We start from the raw sequence: 19,246 nt of genomic DNA, 5'->3' as shown, positions 1-19,246 counted from the left end.
GTACATGTTTATGATGTGGGTTCTAGGGTTCAGTGCTCCTGGGGCCCAGTAACATCACAGAGACAGGATCGCAAAAATCAGTGTAAAAATCAGGTCTTTTTTATTTGCTCATTCATCCACTTTTCAGCCCATGTTAAATCTCTCCTATAAGTTAGATATTTACAGCGTCATTCAAGGCTCTTCACAAAATGCATCATGATCGTCTTTACAAAGAAATCTATTTACAGTGTACAAAACATTGCATACGTGATCATTCATACACCAAAACCCTCTTCCCCCAGCAAAAGCCAACAAAATGGAGTTACATTTTCTTTCCCACCAAACTGCTATCATTCCCCACTCTAATAACTGAGTGTTTTTTCCCCATTTTCAGACAGGCAGTTACTACGTCACAGTCAACTGGTCAGCTACTGAACTACTCAGTAAGGCAAAAAGTTCACAACTCTTCAGTCAGACCACTGCTTTCCTTAACATGTTCAAGCTCCTCTAAAGCATCTAAAGCATCTCAGTGTCTGAAGAGGTGGATGAAAAGCCTATGAAAATCAAAAGAAATAACTGCCAACCAATCAAGAAAAATAAAGTGACTTTAACTCATGTTGTTGTGGACTTGAAAGCATCACATATGTAGGCTGGTTTCAAACATGGCACAATGACCGAACGCAGTATAAAGCATTGGTTGCTCTGTTTTCATCCTGGTATTTTCTTCCTGAAACAGGTTTGATTCACCTGAGTGTTCATTTAGACATCCAATAAATGCTTTGATTTTGGCATCCTATTTTAACTCATCTTAACCTGACTCACAGGCAGAAGCAACATTTCACCTGGATTTAAACAAACTGATGATGCCACTGAGTCCTCCATCAATAAAAATGACTCTCAGCCAACAGTTGATAGAAAAGTTCTAATCAGAGCATGACTGTTCAGTAAATCAATTTCAATGTAGGTCTTTTCTAAAGACCTGTGAGCCAAACAGTACAGCTAGAGACAGCATGTAAACATAGTGAAGGACTGAGAGAGAGAGAGAGAGAGAGAGAAAGAGAGTTGTTTCCAGTTCAGTGTATGTCAGACAGTTTTATCATTCTTCTGTCATCTGGAGTGGGTAAAGCATGAACACATGAACAAATGAACCAAAGTTTGACAAAGGCATATTTTGGCTGATTCCAACAGTGCATACTCGGTATCTTTAAATTGGACCATTCTGACTCCATCATGTTGGAGGTGACGGATACCGAGTGGCGCATATTAAAAACATTTTAAAAAGACAGTATGAGCTTGATATCAGTAAAATTAGGGTATGGATGTATTTTTGGTGTGTGTTAATTGGTGTTTATGTCCTCATACAGTCACCAGCTCCCAGTTTTCATACAGCCACTATGTTGTTCATCTCCCATTTCTGAGTGGTTTTACTAGTGTCACAGTCTGATATGAACACTTTGTGGAGCAGGTCGGAGCGGTCCAGACATTTCCCTGTTAGGAGAAACACACAAACATTAAAGCAATGCACAACCATTCAACAATAATGCAGTTCAATTTAAAAATCAATCAATTATTTACTATTTACATGGTACCAATTCATATATAGGTCAAGAGCATACTTTTAAATGAAGAGAGGCCCAATGATTCAAGAATTCATAATGAAGGATTCAAGAATGCCCACATGGGCAAGCATTAGGGGACAGTGGTACAGAAAAACACCCCTTTAACAGGTAGAAAACTCAGACAGAACCTGACTGAGCTGAGGCAGCTTTGTGTCTGTGCCATGGTTTATCTGTCACTGGTGCTGTGGCTCATTTAGGTCACTGAGATCCTCAGAGATGTGGAATATATAAACTAAGCTCAAGCTGTTCTTCTCCTTCTTCTGTAGTGTTTCTCCTCCTCTGGCTGGTCAGTATATGCGGATGCATACTGAAATAACGACAATCTAACGGCACCTACTCGGCTCAACTCCTCTCCACTTGACTTTTAGGGTTTTCCACTAGGTGATAGTACCTGGTACCAGGTACTTTTTTAGTACCTACTCGGCCGGGGTTCCAAGCGAGCTGAGTCGAGCCTAAAATGTGACGCCAAGAGACTGCAGGCCACTGATTGGCCAGGGATTGGCCAGAGAGTGACATCACTGGATGAGTCATGAGAGCGACTCGTTCACGAGAATCAAACCCGCCATTTTTAAAACCCTGGAAACAGCGACTGCGTGTTTTTATTATATAACGAGGTACACGCAAACCAACACCTTGATCCAACGATTCTTTTACCTTGAGTCTGACAAAAGGCCACAGACCATCCATGTCCGTAGTTGTGTTGTGTTCGTGTCGCATACAAATGACATCACTAAAGTTTCGGGCCGCCTTGCTATGACGACCCCACCCACGTTGAGGTGGTACTCAATTGTAATGGAAAACGACAGAAACCGAGTAGAGTAGAGGCGAGTAGAGCTAAAACTGTGTAACGGAAAAGCGCCATAATATTCCTTCTACTGGAAACACGATGAGTGTCAGTGATGACAAGAAATCAAAATGGTGCTGATATTTACCTGTTGGCACATGAGTGAACCGATGGAGATCCTGAATAGTTGGGGGGGGGGGGGGGGGGAGAGAGAGAGAGAGAGAGAGAGAGAATTCATTCCAATACTTTCCACGACTGTGATCTCATCCTCTCCTGTTTGCACACACAAGCTCAAATACAAGCACAGCTGTGTGTGTGTGTGTCTCTTACCTTGAAGTATTTCCACTCAGTGTGCTGGTTCTGATCACAGTGTGTGATGATGACAGCTGAATTATCACCTCCTCTGGTCAAACACTGGTCATACTGCATCAACTGGCTTGCTTCATTGATACGGAACAACTACACACACACACACACACACATTACTGTGGTATGTGCTCAGTAAGAAATGCAGCCCAATTATTGTCTTAAATTCATCAGACAGGCTGCATATTGTGCTAGTAATGTCTGGCCGGCAAACTGATCAAACCAAACCAGTTCACACCATCATGTTGGACACTAAACAGAGCTTAGTTACCTGATTGCCCCCCATCCTGTGACAAGGTCCTATTTCCACATTGCCTCCATTGGTATGTCCCATACTGTCAATACAGTAACTTGTCTCAAAGCCCCGAATCTACGCACACATGGACAGAATATACAGACACACAATATTGTGGCACAACATATTACCCAAAAACCATGAAAGACTATCTGAACATGCTGTGTGTGTGCCTACCTCTCCCCACTCTACATTTTTGGGAGGCAGAGGATAGTGCAGTGGGATGTCATATGCTATTTCCTCCATGAACCACTTGAAGCTCTTGCATCGATGTTCCTCCCTAACAAAAAGTTCAGCCAAAAAACAGGGAACCGTTCATTTACAACCAGAGAACCGACAGTTTGGCAATGAGCTGAGAATTTAATTTCACCACCAATTCTAAAACCCAAGGAAGAAATTTGAGCTTATTTCAAAATGAATCTGGTATGGTATGTCTAAAGCTGATTTTAAGACTTAACACATCTTTCTTAATGCAGGAGGGGATAAATTAAACACCATAAATTACACCACTGACATGAACAGGAAAACCAAAATAACAACAGAATGTGTGTAAATGTGTCTTCTGAAACATCAAAACTGACTGTTTGGATGATTTGAGACTATCACAACCCTTTGAAGAGCTGAAGTTTAGATATTCAGCATAATTGCAGATATTTCTCTCATTCAAATATTAAGTGAACAGCCTTCTCCATGCTTACAGTGCACTTACAGTACTTATATTGCAGAGATAAAACATTTCCTGATATGGCGCCTTAGAAATAAATACAAAGCATTCATATTTAGCTGTATGTATGTTATACCTGAAGCGTTTAAGGTCACTGATGTCTCCATAGGCTAGAGTGAGCGTTTCAGGACGACTGGCGTAGAAGTAGTCCTTATAGTCATCCCACCAGACCTCCACCACTCGTACATAGTTCTGTACACACACACACACACACACACACACACACACACACACACACACACACACACACACACACACACACACACACACACACACACACACACACACACACACACACACACACACACACACACACACACACACACACACGTATAATGCTTCATATGACATGACAAAGAGTTTTGGAGCATTTGGAGCTAAAACATGATTATAATTTGCCAGAATATACAGCATGTGTTAAAAAGAACAGACATGTCAAATGTTACTGTACTGAACTGATCAGTGCTACACTGGCTGCACCTACACACCTGGGTTAGCAAAATAAACCATCTCCCACTCATGCACTGGGATTTATGAAAGAAAAATGTAAGATGAGAATGTGCACACATACTTTACAAGCGTGATCAGATAATGTGATAATATGGAGATGGAACATTTAGGTGATGGAAGAAGTAAACTAAATCACTGAATATCTTTCTGGCATTTAGTGACAGTGATTCAAATATCACCTGGCAGTGCTCAAGACAAGTGCAGCCGGTACAAGTACACAAACAGGTGATTAGGGGCATGTCTGCATCTATTTTTGGCCAACTGGGGGAGGTGCAATGAAGCTTGTGCATTTGCACACATTTCCACAATGAACAAGATTTATGCAACAGAACCTTTAAGCTTTTTTTCTAGGCTTTAGAAATCTGATGAAAAGATACAGATGTGTACAGTGTGAAGACAGTTAATTGTGTCTGGCTCCTAGTGTTTCAAAGCATGAGATGTGCCACCTTCAGAGTGGGTGACGATCCAACATGTGCAGGTGGAGGGTTCCCTTGCCATCCCTGAAGTCTGTAGATATGGCCGACACGAGAACACGGTACAAAGAGCAGCTGGCCACCACACTGCCAGATCTATATTAACACACAGAAGTTTTTAAAAAAACCTAAAAAGGTGAATATTGCTCTGGAGAAAAAAAAATTAAATGTTGTGTGTGAGGTCATTCAACCACAGTGTGCATGAACTGGACTATTCCATGTCTACCTTGTATGATATTTCAAAATTTTCGCCTCCCCATATCTGTAGGCCTGGGTCATACAGACCCAGCTCAAAGAAGAAGTCTCTCTCTATAGCAAAGAGACCGCCCGCCATGGCTGGAGACCTACAGGTATAAAGACAAACATAAACCCAAAAACACATACTCAAACAGGTGCATCATTCGGTAGCTCAACATTATTCTTCATACTTAACGTTACTTGATGGCCCTGGGATCTGAGGAAATTAAATATCACCATGTATTCTTCGCAGGTTCGTGTGAAAACCAGACATTAAACTGTTAACTTCAGTCTACACAGTCACTGTTACTGACTTAACAACGATAAAAACACAGGGTACATTAGATCAGACTAACAGAGAACATAAGCAAAATACATTTAGTGAAGGCAAAGCTGAGAAAAGAAAAATGACAGCAAGACATGATGAATGGAAAAGTGATAAGGGTAACATGGGGGGTGATTGTGTCCCAGTCTGAACCCAATTCACACCAGAAGCTCTCCTGTAGACGACAAAATGTTCCAAATTCATCACTCCCACAGTTCTTAGTTACTTCTCACTGACAGCAGTCATGGTAATGTTGTCATAGCCTTTTAAAACCCTGTGGTTCATGTTCAAACAAAAGGTTTACAAAAGAACAGGAAATTATTTGCTAAATTGGCCCTTTTGGTCACTAAGTGTATAAATCAAATAAACAGGGCCCACAACATGTGGTGGTGAAACACCTATTAACCCCCCAACAGCAGAGCCAATAAAGCACAGAAGCATTCAGTGGACAGGACAGTTGTGAGCCACTCCCCATCACAGGAGTTAGACTTAGTTTGTTAGTTATAATATGCAGCAAGCTCAGTACATTTTTGATAAATGTAAGTTTTCCAGTTAGAATCCAAAGAGTTGGAATATAACGTCACCTGTTGTGTCCATACATTCTGCACATAATATTTTGGTTCTGGGTGTTAATTTAAGCAGTTCTACTGAGATGAGTTGATTTTTTGTATCTTTTTGACAACTTTGCTCAAGATCAGAATATCTTCAAGTTAGTTGAGGTATTAATTGTCGTTATGTCAGACAAATCATTAGCATTTTTTGTCTTCTATAACACTGTCCAGATTAGTCAAGAGGTGTTGGTTTTCTGTACCTATATGGCTCAGTCTGAGTTTTTCTGAGTTTATTTTCTGCGTCTCCCAGAGGAACTCTCTTCCAGAGCATGCTCCAATCCCAGGCTCCTCTAGCGAAGCCATCCTTGTCTCCTCCACCCTGGGGCTCGATGGTGAACTTCTGGCCGTGGATGGAGTCGATCAGAGGTACAGTACACACCGTTCTGACAGAGGAGGGGGGCATGCGTACAAGATACATTGGGGGGGGATAAGGTGTAAGGGTGGTGTACATGCAGGAAAGAACAGGCAAATACGGAGAGCGATGCCAAGGAAAACACAAGCACATGGGATGTGGGGTGTAAGAGACCAAGACACAGAGAGACACAAGTGGAGGGTAGGACAGGTGACGAGATGGGAGATGGGAGAAACAAACAGAAAAGGGATGAATGTTAGCATGCTGGCTACGGTGTGTATACCGGTAAGGCTGGGTGGTATGTTTTCTCTTGGCCTTCTCTCTCTGGCTAAGAGGAACCCTCTTCCAGAGGAGGCTCCAGTCCCATGCTCCTCTAGCCAGGCCGTCCTCATCTCCACCCTGCTGAGGCTCCATTGTGTACTCATTACCATCTATATAGTCTATCAATGGTACTGTACATACTGTCCTAAACACAAACACACAAACACACACACACACACACACACACACACACACACACACACACACACACACACACACACACACACACACACACACACACACACACACACACACACACACACACACACACACACACACACACACACCTTTGTCTGTATTGGGCTGTACTGATTAGTTGAACACTACACACAAACTGTTACAGAGGTGGATTTTACAGCTGAGATATGGAGCTCCAACGTGTATCCGTGTGTTTATGTTGCAGCTATAGTTCTCAGCCATGGGCAACCTGTTGTATAAGCTATGAGCAGATGGTAATCCACAGCAAACTAAAAGTGCACATCATATCGCAAGATTATTGCTGAAAGAAGGAAGATGCATATCCACTGACATCAGCAGATGTCACATCACTGACACATCAATGCTGTGATATTGGTAGATTGGGGCCGGACCCTTCTTATGCATCGACATATATTAATGCATGGTGCACAATGTATCAAAACACTGTTGCTGAGCAGACCTCAAATTAATGTAGACCTTTTCTTTAGACATGTTTCAGGTTTCAGAGCTGCAATGAAGGAACACACACTCAAACGTTCTCTGAGTGAAACATCTAGAGATAAGCTAAGAAAACCTATATGTAACATAGTGATTGTCAAGCGTTACTCTGTGTCTAATAGTGATCACAGATCATACCTAGAATCTGGTCATGTTATGTACAACCTGCCTGCATCAACAGTGGGTTAGTAATAAACTCTTTAGTAGAAGAAATGGTAACATCAAATATTTCATCAACTATTGAATCATTTTGCCTCTATTTGTACCATTTGTATATACTTAGTCTAACACTAAAAGTACCAAATGTACACAGGAAGTAATGAAAAGTTATGATTTCATGAATGGAGTGTAACTGATAAACTAATAAAACAGTCTGTAAACAATCTGTTGGATGACGGCCAGCTTTTACAGACTAAAAAGTCTTTGACAGCTATTATCATATGAGTGAGGATAAACGTGAGTACTTGTGTGATGTGTGTGTTACCTGTCTTTTGAAATAGGAGAAACCAAAGGAGCATACCAGTTGATTCCAACCTCACAATGAGCATCCAGGTAGATTAGCACCTAAAAAATACAACAAACACAAATACTTGGATGTTTCTTTTCCTTTCTGTTTCTAACAAGAATGTGACGGTCATGTCTGATGAATGCCACTGACTGATTACAGATACATTTATAAGGTAAAGCCAATGATGAATGTTGACAGTAGTAACAGTAACTGTGGTAGAGAAGCGGTAAGATCATGTGATACCTGTCCTTTATTAGCCTTCTTGGCTCCTATACTCCTGGCTTGGATCAGCCCTTCTCTCTTCTCATTTCTGAAGACTTTTACAAGGCCATTCCATTGCTTAATGTAGTCCTCCAAACGCTCCTTTAGATGGGCTACAGACACACATATGCACATAGTTATACTAATATTTGGATTAAATAAGATGAATTCAATTGTCAAAAGGATCAACATATCTCTCCTTTTCCCAATACCTTAACCTCACTGTTACTGTTAGAGCTTAGCTCTGACTCCCACAGTATTACATCTCCTATATCCATGACAGTTCTGTATCTGCCAATTAAACAGCAACAGGCTCTGCTCTTATCACAGTGGGAGACACTGGAGGTTTAGAGAGATTTTGCTCCAAACGTGAATGGCAGCCCTGGACTGACTATGAAATGAACAACATATGTAGCAATTGAGTGTGAATTTAATATATTTCATGTATCACAAGCAGAATCAGAATATATCCATACTCAAGCGTTTTCTTCTTGGGGTATAGAATGGCTCCAGCAACCTTTATAACCTTGCTACCAAATGTGACTTCACCATGTGTAGAGGATACATTTTGTTTTCAGCTCCTTACTACATGCAAGGAAACAAACCCACCTTTGTTGCTGAAGTCATCTATCATGACTATCTCAGCTAGGTATTTTCTGGGAGTCCTCTTGATAACACTGTGGACAGTTCTCATCAGTGTAGACCAGCCCTCATTATGGAAGACTATCACCACACTGGATGTCAGCAGTCGCTCATCATAGTGCCAGTACTTGCACCTAAAGAAGTGGAAAACAGCACCAAGGGCAGATTTGATCAATTTTAAAATTTTACAGGCTTCCAATTAGTAATGTTACTGCTTCCCTCAAATCTAACTTCATATCACTGTGCAGAAATAATGAGAACCTGTTTAGGCTTCATGACCAAGTAAACCATAGCCAAGTAAACCATATTCTGAGTATTACAAGACTATCATAGTGTTTTATGCACTTCTTAACACGTATTTACACCAATTTTATATAAAGGGGATCAGTTTGTTAGTCAAGTACTAATTACTACACATCTATATAGATGATTCACACACACAATCTTATCTTTTGGGATACACCGTGTCCGTACAGCAAATGAGCGTCCGACGGTTGCATCGCATCGGGTAACAATAGTCGCTCTCTGTCCACACTGACTCCATCAGATACAGTGCTGTGAAAAAGTATTTGTCCCCATACAGATTTCTTCTGTTTTTGCTTTTTTGTCACACTTACATGTTTCAGGTCATCAAACAAATTTTAATATCAGACAAAGATTTCATTTATTAAGGGAAAAAAGCTACCCAAACCAACCTGGCCCTATGTGAAAAAGTAATTGCCCACCCCCCTTGTTAAATCATGAATTAACTGTGATTAACCACATTTTTGGAAAGCAGAGTTCAATTTCACTAGCCACACCCAGGCCTGATTACTGCCAGAGCTGTAGAATCAAGAAATCACTAAAATAGAACCTGTCTGACAACATGAAGTAGGCTGAAAGATCTCAAAAAGCAACACACCATGCCCCGATCTAAAGCAATTCAACACCAGATAAGAAACAAAGTCATTGACATCCATCAGTCTAGAAAGGGTTACAAAGCCATTTCTAAGGCTTTGGGACTCCAGCGAACCACAGTGACAGCCATTATCCACGAATGGAGAAAACATGGAGCAGTGATGAACACTCCCAGGAGTGGCCGGCTGACCAAAATGACTCCAAGAGCGCATCGACGACTCATCCAGGAGGTCACAAAAGAACCCTGAACAACATCTAAAGCACTGCAGGCCTCACTTGCCTCAGTTAAGGTCAGTGTTCATGATCAATAAGAAAGAGACTGAGCAAAAATGGCATCTATGGGAGAGTTCCAAGGCAAAAACCACTGGTGACCAAAAAGAACACAAAGGCACATCTCACGTTTGCCAAAAAACATCTTGATGATCCGCAAGACTTTTGGGAAAATATTCTGTGGACTGATGAGACAAAAGTGGAACTTTTTGGAAGGTGTGCGTCCCGTTACATCTGGCGTAAAACTAACACAGCATTTTGGAAAAAGAACATCATACCGACAGTCAAGCATGGTGGTGGCAGAAAATCCTGAAGGAGAATGTCCGGCCATGAGTTCGTGACCTTAAGCTCAAGCGCACTTGGGTTATGCAGCAGGACAATGATCCGAAGCACACCAGCAAGTCGACCTCTGAATGGCTAAAAAAAAACCCAAATGAAGGTTTTGGAGTGACCTAGTCAAAGTCCGGACTTGAATCCGAATGAGATGCTGTGGCATGACCTTAAACAGGCCATTCATGCTCGAAAACCCTCCCATGTGGCTGAATTAAAACAATTCTACAAAGAAGAGTAGGCCAAAATTCCTCCACAGCGATGTGAAAGCCCCATTAACCAAGGGTGGCACCAACCAGTTACTAGGATTAGGGGGCAATTACTTTTTCACATAGGGTTGGTTTGGATAGCTTTTTTCCCTTAATAAATAAAATCATCATTTAAAAACTACTTTTTGTATTTACTCTGTGTCTGAAATTAAAATTAGTTTGATGACCTGAAACATGTAAGTGTGACAAAAAAGCAAAAACAGAAGAAATTTGTAAGGGGGCAAATCAACTTCACTATTCAGGTGTTCCACATCCATTACGGCGCTTCTAACGCGACAGAAACAGAAACCGGGAGTCCAAGAAAAGCTTGTGTGGCTTGCAGGACACCAACATTTTAAAGCAGGGTCAACAAACCACCCGTCCATGTCACAACTATGCTCGCCCGTAACCCATCAGCCAGTGACTTTACATCCTATTCTTCCCTATCCAGGATTTTTTTTTGTTACGAATGCTATAGTTTGTTTCTACATTATTAATATTATCTACATTTAGACCCATGCACCTGTCACTTTGGTTACTTTTCCATTTGTAAGTGTGGGATACCCAGGTGGAGGCTTAATTCAAGCGTGCTCTTGGTTTTTAATTTCAGGGAAGCTCTGTATAACTATATTAAATTGACATTAAAAAAAAAATTACCATCCATGCCATTTGCTGGAGTGTTATGGGAAGCCTTCAAAGCTTTCGTCAGGGAGGCATAATATTCAGTACAGATCTTTTTAAAAAGTACAGTATGGCTTGAGGAGCAGATTTAAACAGCAGAGAGTATTTTCCTGTGTAAATCTTATGGTCTTGGTAATAAATTGGTATCTGACTGCTTGTCATTATACCACAGTTACTTGTTTCATTCACTTTTGGATTTCAATGACTTAAGTACAATGTGTACACAACTGCTTGTCTATTGAAGATGTTGAGCATGTTTCTCCACAAATCAAAAAGTAACAATCTAACAAAGAACAGGTCTTGTAATGGAGAATGTTTTTTTTTGTTTTTTTTTACCATGCAGTAGTAAAGGCAATCGTGGAAGTGAGGCAATAGTAAAACATATTGCTGAAAAAAACTGTGGGTTAATTTGAACTTTACAGGTAGCTGATCTTGGAGCCTCTCAACTTCTTAAACACTCCATGATGTGTCAATGTAAAGCACTCAACCGTCTTGTGTAATCTACATCTGTCAGCCCACTTAAAGGCAGCTTGTTCAGTGGGGTGTGTATGAGTCACACCCTACTGCCTTTTGTGTGTGTGTTTGCTTATAAGACACGTCAGCTGGTGTTTTGTGATAGATATATTTAACAATCAGGTGTGTGTGTGTGTGTCTGCACATACTACTTTGACATGTGGGAAATTACATATAAACATCTCCTCTTCATTTTGACTGAACCGCTGTCATTTGCTGAGTCCTTGAAATAGTAATCACGGGTGATTTAAAGAATGAAAAGCAGTACTCACTCTTCATGGCGTATATCACTGATGGTTCTGTCCAGTGATATCATGTCACTAGCAACCATATTGAAGCCAAACTCTTTGATGGAAGCCTGGATAGTGTCTTTGTACTCTGGACCCAGGACAAAAGGCTTGGCACCCTCTCCAGGACCGCCAGGGACCCCTGGAGGCTCAGGTTCCTTGGGCTCAAAGTTTCCAAGGATACCTTTCTTCAGGATAGGGCTAGTGTGGGCATGAGTGTGAGGTCTGAATGTCACATACTGCTGCTGGATCACCTGCTTCTGATTGGGCTGCTGGTCATGGTTTTGGGGATGGTCAACCCCTGCATATGACAATCCAAAACAGTTTTAGGGTCATCTTTTGGTTTCTGGTTAAGTGTGCAACAGCTCAGCTATCATGCAGTCACTTCTAGCTGGTAAAAGTCACATAAAATAAAACTTGTACATATGTGTCAGGACCTGCCAGCTCACCTTTACACCTGCACTTGTCTTTTTCTAGAGGGTGTCAGAGCTGAACTCTTTATCGGATGTTAAAAAATACAGGTCAGTGTGTCTCACCATGTTTGAGTCTGATGGAGTTGAGGTCCACCTCCACACCCTCCACATGAGGCCAGGGCACCACAGGCTTAAACCGATCTGCTAGATCTCCTTTGGGCAGCGTACTGTCATGCTGTATGGAGGGTTACGACAGACGTATCATACATTACAAAGATGCACATTATTAATTTTAAATCAGAGAATAATACAGTCATTGAACATGCTGGGACAAAGAAACCAATGACAAATAATGAAACATTATTATTTAATATGGCTGTGGACCAACTTTAGTGTGGGTGACAATGAGGAGGAGGACAAAACACACTTTATTCACCACAAAATGGCTACGTGAATCTTTTAGAAGGATTAATTAAAGCTAAATTAGAGGCTGTAATGAGTTATCACTGGGCCAGGGGAGCAGGCTACATTATTCTCTGTGGATGTGTCATTATGTGCAAATCTACAGTTTTTAAGGCTTATTTTGCACATTACTGAGTTTTAAAGCTTGAACATTTAGTTTTCGGCACCAATCTCACAAAACCTCCATTTCCAGCAAAAATGTCCGACATACACTGCATACTACAAGCACTGCATGCTGACAACGTTAGTGAATGTGTCAGGCCAAAGTGTATGTCAGCTTTAATGTTTTAGCCACACCTAGCCTAAAATAGATTAATGGAGCTTTAATAACACACCCAGATTTTGTTATAGTGGCCACTAAACACATTTAGCATTTGGGGTTATGCTGCGCATAACACTTCAGCAGCAAAGCATTTAGGGAGCCTTAAACATATCTTTAAAAAGAGAATCCTGTGGAACTGTGAACGAAAGGTTTTACAAGTGGGTTCTCGGTTAGATTGTTATCGTGCTAGCACACAATATGCATCCTGCCAATGGTTTTACACAACTCCACTGACTGACGGGTGGCGATAATACACCAGATAGTGCTTTGTGTCACATTTAACCCCTTAATTTCACAAAACTAATTTCTAATTTCACTCAACTTGTATAAAATGTTTCCATCTCTCTGCTGCACAACACAGTGGAGATGACAACGTATACACTTAATTGTTAGCTCCTATTAATTATGAAAGGTCTTGATTTGCTGCATTGGATTTGACAATTTTAGTAAGCAATAAACTGCTGGAGATATAACAAGGTAGAGCACACTATCATAAAACCAACTGTAGGGCACAGTGGTGTACTGTCACAGGTCACATACAGTGGAAATGCCTTTGTGAAATCTTAATTTGATTCATAATTCTGCACGAAGAGGGAGACTGTTGCAGATGTAGGTGAAGATGAGATTGGCAGAAAACAAGGTTTCAAATTTCAAATTTTTTGTACATTTTATCCATTTTATCTGTACATTACTATCCATTAAGTTCTGCTAAAGTCACATTCAGAGGGATTCATGTTTAGAAGGATGTGGTGATCAAACATTAAGCAGCCTCTTCACTGAAACATCACTCTGCTGTGTTTATTCAAGGCCAATTACAGGAGGTAGTTCGTAGAGGTGGTGTACAAAAAAGAAAAACAATTCACAGAAGAATCTTGATTCTTATCTCCTATGATTCTGAATCTATTCACAAATGTAAAAACTCAATTTTCTAAATGTTAGTTAATAATGGAATGATGTAACTCAACTGTGAAGGCAGTGCACCACAGGCACAAACTACAGTGTGTACACCCTCAAGTTGTACAATTGTATAATTAATCATCAAAAAAGGCAGTGGTTGCAATATTTCATCAATCATTACCTTTGTGAGACAAACCTGAAGTATGTAGCGATCTTTCTACAATGTCACACAGACACTACTGCCAGCAGAGCAGAGCACTTATCAGCACTAACAAACTAGACCGACTGGCCAACAAACGCTGCAAACATTAATGACCTTAAAGCAACTTTGAGAGGAAGGAAGTAACTTGGTGGAGAAGCTGTTGTGTCTCCACCTCTAGAGATGTATGTTAGTGTTTCATATTTAAGTGTACCAAGGACATCAGTGACTGGTTTGGCACATAGTATATTGAAGCAACAGACTGAATGTAGTGCCTCCTTTTCTATTCATTCAATCGAGAATTGGTTTTGAATTGAGAATCGTTTCGAATCAAAAATTGATTCTGAATCAAATCAGACAAAAGTCCAATCCAAAAGTCTGAATCAAACCGTGGCATTCCCAAAGATTCGCACCACTAGTAGTTTGTAATAAATAACACATCACCCTGATTACTCCACATCACGTTACTTACAGGAAAGCAGTGTGCAGTATATAGCCTGGACAGACTGCTATCTACAGTTGACATTAGAGTATTGTACTTTTTTTGTGCTGAGGTGATTCAACTTCAATTACACCCACAGAACTCAAACTTCAAAGCATTTTACTTAAAGGGACATTTTTCCTGGCGGTGGGGTGCAAGTTATAAGGCAGATGCATTGCAAGGCTAATGGCAAACACAGCCGAGGAGCTAACTGAGCTGAAACTGCTCCACTCTGAATGTGGACTTTCCTAGAGTTCCATCATCATCATGCAAGCTGAGGGTGCTACACAACGGATGTTTCAGCCACTTTCTTCGGCCACAAGAGGCAGAGGAACTCTGTCTATTGTAATAATAGCAATTCTACTACTCAAACTACTAAAGAAGGGATACTCTGGGATAGGGAATAGGATAGGAAGGGATATTCGACTCCATTCAGTGCAAGTCATCAGAGTAAGGTAGTGATAGGCAATACTGATGGTTCCATGTTCCACTGTTTGTCACCTGTGTGCATTAATGCTGTCAATCTTTATGTGTAATACCAAGGGTTACATTAGTTGCAGTTATGCAGTGTCCGCCAACATATATTGTATATATAAAGTATACTCAGTATATATAGAAATAAATATATGTTTAACATTTTTAATGTAGGTAGATCATTTTGACCTGGTCATTTTAAAAGTAGCTTGTGTGGGCTCCCCTGCTCTATGTATTCTATCCACTGTCACTATCTAATAAAGGCAAAAAACTATCTTTAAAAAGTTCATCATACATGCAGGCTCTGGTAGTTCACCCTAGTTGTGTCTTGTATATCAATGGGTGTATTCTTTCAGATATTTCACCTGCTGTCTCGTGGATCATGCACTCACAGGCGTATGTATGTCATTCACTGGGTGCCAGTTTGGATCAAATAAATGGGGTGATCCTTGCTTGTTGCCTTGAAGATTTTAAGTTTCAGTATCTAGCATTACATTAGCAACAACAAGTAGTAGGTCACTTTAGATATGTATGGTTGCCAAGTCAGATGATTGGTCAATTTAGCAAACAATGTATAAGTTTGAGGGTCCCATGGTGGCTGCGGGGCTCTAAGCAGCCGCTTTGTTGGATTACAGGAAGGGCACAATTTGAAAACTATGGTGTACAGTTTCACCACCTGTTTACTGAGATTCATTTCACTCGGATTTAAGATCAGAGTTTGAAATTCCAAAACAAGTCACTTAATTACCTATGGAAGCGAGAGGACAACCATCTCTGGGGTTGTCATGGATAGGGGGGATTTTAGTGAGCTCCACACCATTAAAAGGGAAAATCTTTTTGCTCTTAGGTACTCTGTTACACCATTATCATTCTTCCTTGACCCCACTATAGAAAGAATGGCAAAAAGATCGAGAAGGTAATGGCTTCAGCCTGAGGGAAGGTGGAATTGGACTGTCCAGCCCCTCCTACAGTATAATAGCGATATTCCCCTTCCCTTTTCCGGCTCTGGGTTTTGGAAGTGATTCCCGCTCATGGTCAGCAAGTCTTAAATTGTACAGCAATCTAAAAGCCTCATTCAAATCTCAAGGGAGTGAAATTAGTTATATTGCAGTGAATTGTTGTCTTGATATTATGTTGGAGCGTTACATCAAAACCTGGGCCCTATTCTTACATATTTTGATTTTGAAAAGACAAATACAGAAAATATTTTTGGAACTGGTTCAATATATCTCCTCTGCCAGCAGCCAAGAATGGGCAGCGAAGAAGCTACAAACAACAGATTGTTATTTGAAGTGTCTGATAACATTACAGAAAGGATCCTCAAAGAGATAGAACATCTTTTTTGTTTAGCCAGAAACTGCCATTATATCACTTGGGTTTGCATCTGATATTAGTTGAACCACCATGTAATAATAGTCTTTGTTGATATTTTGATATGGTTGTGTCAGCAAAATGCATTATGCCGAAGTGTCTTTATATTTCCATGCATAGCACTTCCTTGTTGTCACCACTGACATCCACACTCCACACCTTGTCAATGTTGAGTCCAACATTGAAACTCTCTGGCTTTGTTCAATAAATTGCTTTGCTTATCTAAACTGTTCATATGGTTTGTTTCCCATATTTGCCATGGTCCAAGAGCCAGGATGTGACAGTGATTGCAGAATTTAGTATCTTACCCTTGTTTTTTTCCTGTTCATATGTATCAGGACAATCATTTTTGTCATTCTTGTATTTTTATCCAATATTTATGACCCACGTTCAAAAAGTTAAATGCAGCAAGTTGAAGAAGATATTGAAGATCTTGAAATTCCCACTCCGGAATGCAGCACTGGCTGGACCGGGTGACGGACTGGATGTAGACAAGACTGGACCGTTAGTGATGACCAGTGGGGCATTATGTCATTGTCCAGAAATAAAACAATTCAACAGAATTATAAATGTATGCACAGTATGTACCTTACCATGCGTCATTTAAATAAAATGTATCCTAACACATCTTCTACATGTCATTGTTGTGACATATTTTTAAAGTCGACGATCCATATTTTCTTATTTTGGCTATTTTAGCTGGTTTTGGAAATTCCTTCGGACGTTACACCAATAATTTACCTCTTTGGTACAGAACTGGGCAATACACTAGACAGAGAGGATTGGCATAATATCATATATAGATAAGAAATGCATCTGGAACCAGTGAAGACCTTAAACATTTAATCTCTTCAAACACATTCTGAACGAAACATTACAAGTGGAGCAGCATACTAAAGAGGTATATTTCTGAACATGGACATCTTATGGACCTTTGATCACTGGCACTGCCCGGTTAGATGGGCTTTGGTTCTATGTAGAAAAGAGACGTAATATATGTACTGTAACCATAATTGATTTTTTTCTTAGACACATTTATTTCTTTATCCCAAATACCTAATGTCTATAATGTAAATATCTTTAATTACCCCCAACACAAACCAATAGATTGCACTAGTGGGTCCTCATCGTGCTGCCTTTCATGCTTTGAAGCAAATGTTATTAATGTGACATATATTCCATAGAAAAAACAAGACACTTCGACATGATTGGTCTGGTCTCTAGCTTGTGTTTTAAATGGTCATTAAAACAGTCGCCCTCACAAAGACTTGACCAGACTTGCAGGCTTTACCAGAGTGAAACGCATCATCTAGTTTCTGGTGGAAGTTCAACAAAAACATGCTGCATGACTTCGTGTCAGCTGTTACCAAAGTTCCGCCTTAGCGACAACTACGTGGTGACATATACGGATATGTATCCTGGAGTGAATGTGTGTGACCAGCAGGTGAATAGAGACACTTAACGAGAGGGTGTGCAACTGTACATCCAAATGTGTCCATTCATTACAACACATCAAGTATCAAGGCAGCTAACGTTTGGAGCTAGCTAGGTACCAATCTCCATGACAACCAGTGTGGTGAAGCTAGCCAAACAGCCCAATAACAGCATATGCTCGTGCTTATATTGTTAGGAAGCATGTTTTCATTAATGTTACTGAAAATAAACACGAAATACGATTTCCTACCACGGCCCTTGTGCCACGACCACTCGGGTAAATAGTTTACAGTCTGGAGTTGTGCTAGCACTGATGCCTATTACAGTACACTTCACTATAATGGACACTTATTGTTAACTGGGTTTGCTGTTGTTAACTCACCCGTTTTCCAAAAGGATTTTCATCGTTGGCTTTCGGCGACAGAGAGGACCAGAGCACCACCAGACCAAGAAACGTCCCAATGACCAGCAAACTCCGTAGAAGAAATCCTACTTTCAGCCTCATCTTGGAAGCTGTTCGCGGGCAGCCAGGCTGCAAACAGCTATGCTAGATTTGCCGCTACTGCTCTCAGCGAGGGCTAACCGGTTGGCAGGATAGCTATGCAGCTAGCGAGATGTTAGCTGATAACGACTAGTCAGACAGCAGGGTTGGTACTAACTCGACGCCTGGCTGTCGAATGACCGCGACTTCACACGAAAATGATATTGAGTGTTCCACCAGGCCGGTAGAAACGGCTCCTTTCCGGTTCGTATCTCCGTCTCCCACAGTTAGTTAGTGTCCATGACCTGCTGCTGCTGCTAATGACACCACTCCAGAGTAGCCGCCCCCCCTCCTCGCAGTGTAGCTCTCCAAAGCTGAGAGATTTGCCTCCAGCGGTATTTAGTCACTGACCTCACAGACAAGCATTAGTGTCACCTAATTATTGTGCAACATTATGCTTCTTATGTCAGTTTTTTGAACACGTCCCTTCAGCTGTTGGCATGTGTCGATGTGCAGCAGGTTGTGTTCAGCGGGTGAGAGGAGAGAGAGAGAGAGAGAGAGAGAGAGAGAGAGAGAGGTCTGTCTGGTTTCAAAGGTGACGTGCGGGGAAGTTATTAGCTGGGCTGTGGCTCATTGTTGGAACACCACCCACTTCTTAAAGGAATGCAGCCATAACAACTGTAAACAGAGCAGGGAACCACACTTGGAATATGCACACAAGTTACATCTGAATAAACGGTCTCCTCTCAAAGGTAAAATCATCATTAAAACTATGAATTGATT

General features: G+C 40.9%; 1 protein-coding gene across 2 annotated transcripts; it reads right to left on the bottom strand.

Moving 5' to 3' along the window:
* Positions 1-77: 77 nt before the first annotated feature.
* galnt7 (UDP-N-acetyl-alpha-D-galactosamine: polypeptide N-acetylgalactosaminyltransferase 7) lies at positions 78-18,970 on the bottom strand. Of its 2 annotated transcripts, none has more exons than XM_070827800.1 (15): positions 18,365-18,970; positions 12,466-12,577; positions 11,915-12,230; positions 8,671-8,837; positions 8,044-8,174; positions 7,777-7,856; positions 6,559-6,741; positions 4,977-5,094; positions 4,724-4,846; positions 3,844-3,959; positions 3,221-3,323; positions 3,020-3,118; positions 2,713-2,841; positions 2,531-2,561; positions 78-1,467 (listed from the first exon to the last, which is right to left on the bottom strand). In XM_070827800.1, the coding sequence occupies exons 1-15, from the start codon at positions 18,485-18,487 to the stop codon at positions 1,361-1,363; spliced, it is 1,938 nt and encodes a 645-aa protein (XP_070683901.1). In that variant the 5' UTR covers positions 18,488-18,970; the 3' UTR covers positions 78-1,360. The 2 variants fall into 2 exon arrangements, with proteins under 2 accessions (XP_070683901.1, XP_070683900.1); XM_070827799.1 differs by lacking the exon at positions 6,559-6,741 and adding an exon at positions 6,124-6,306.
* Between the last annotated feature and the right edge of the window lie 276 nt (positions 18,971-19,246).

This window comes from Pempheris klunzingeri, chromosome 3, assembly GCF_042242105.1.
Source record: "Pempheris klunzingeri isolate RE-2024b chromosome 3, fPemKlu1.hap1, whole genome shotgun sequence".
NCBI lineage: Eukaryota > Metazoa > Chordata > Actinopteri > Acropomatiformes > Pempheridae > Pempheris > Pempheris klunzingeri.
This window is presented reverse-complemented; position numbering and strand designations above follow the sequence as displayed.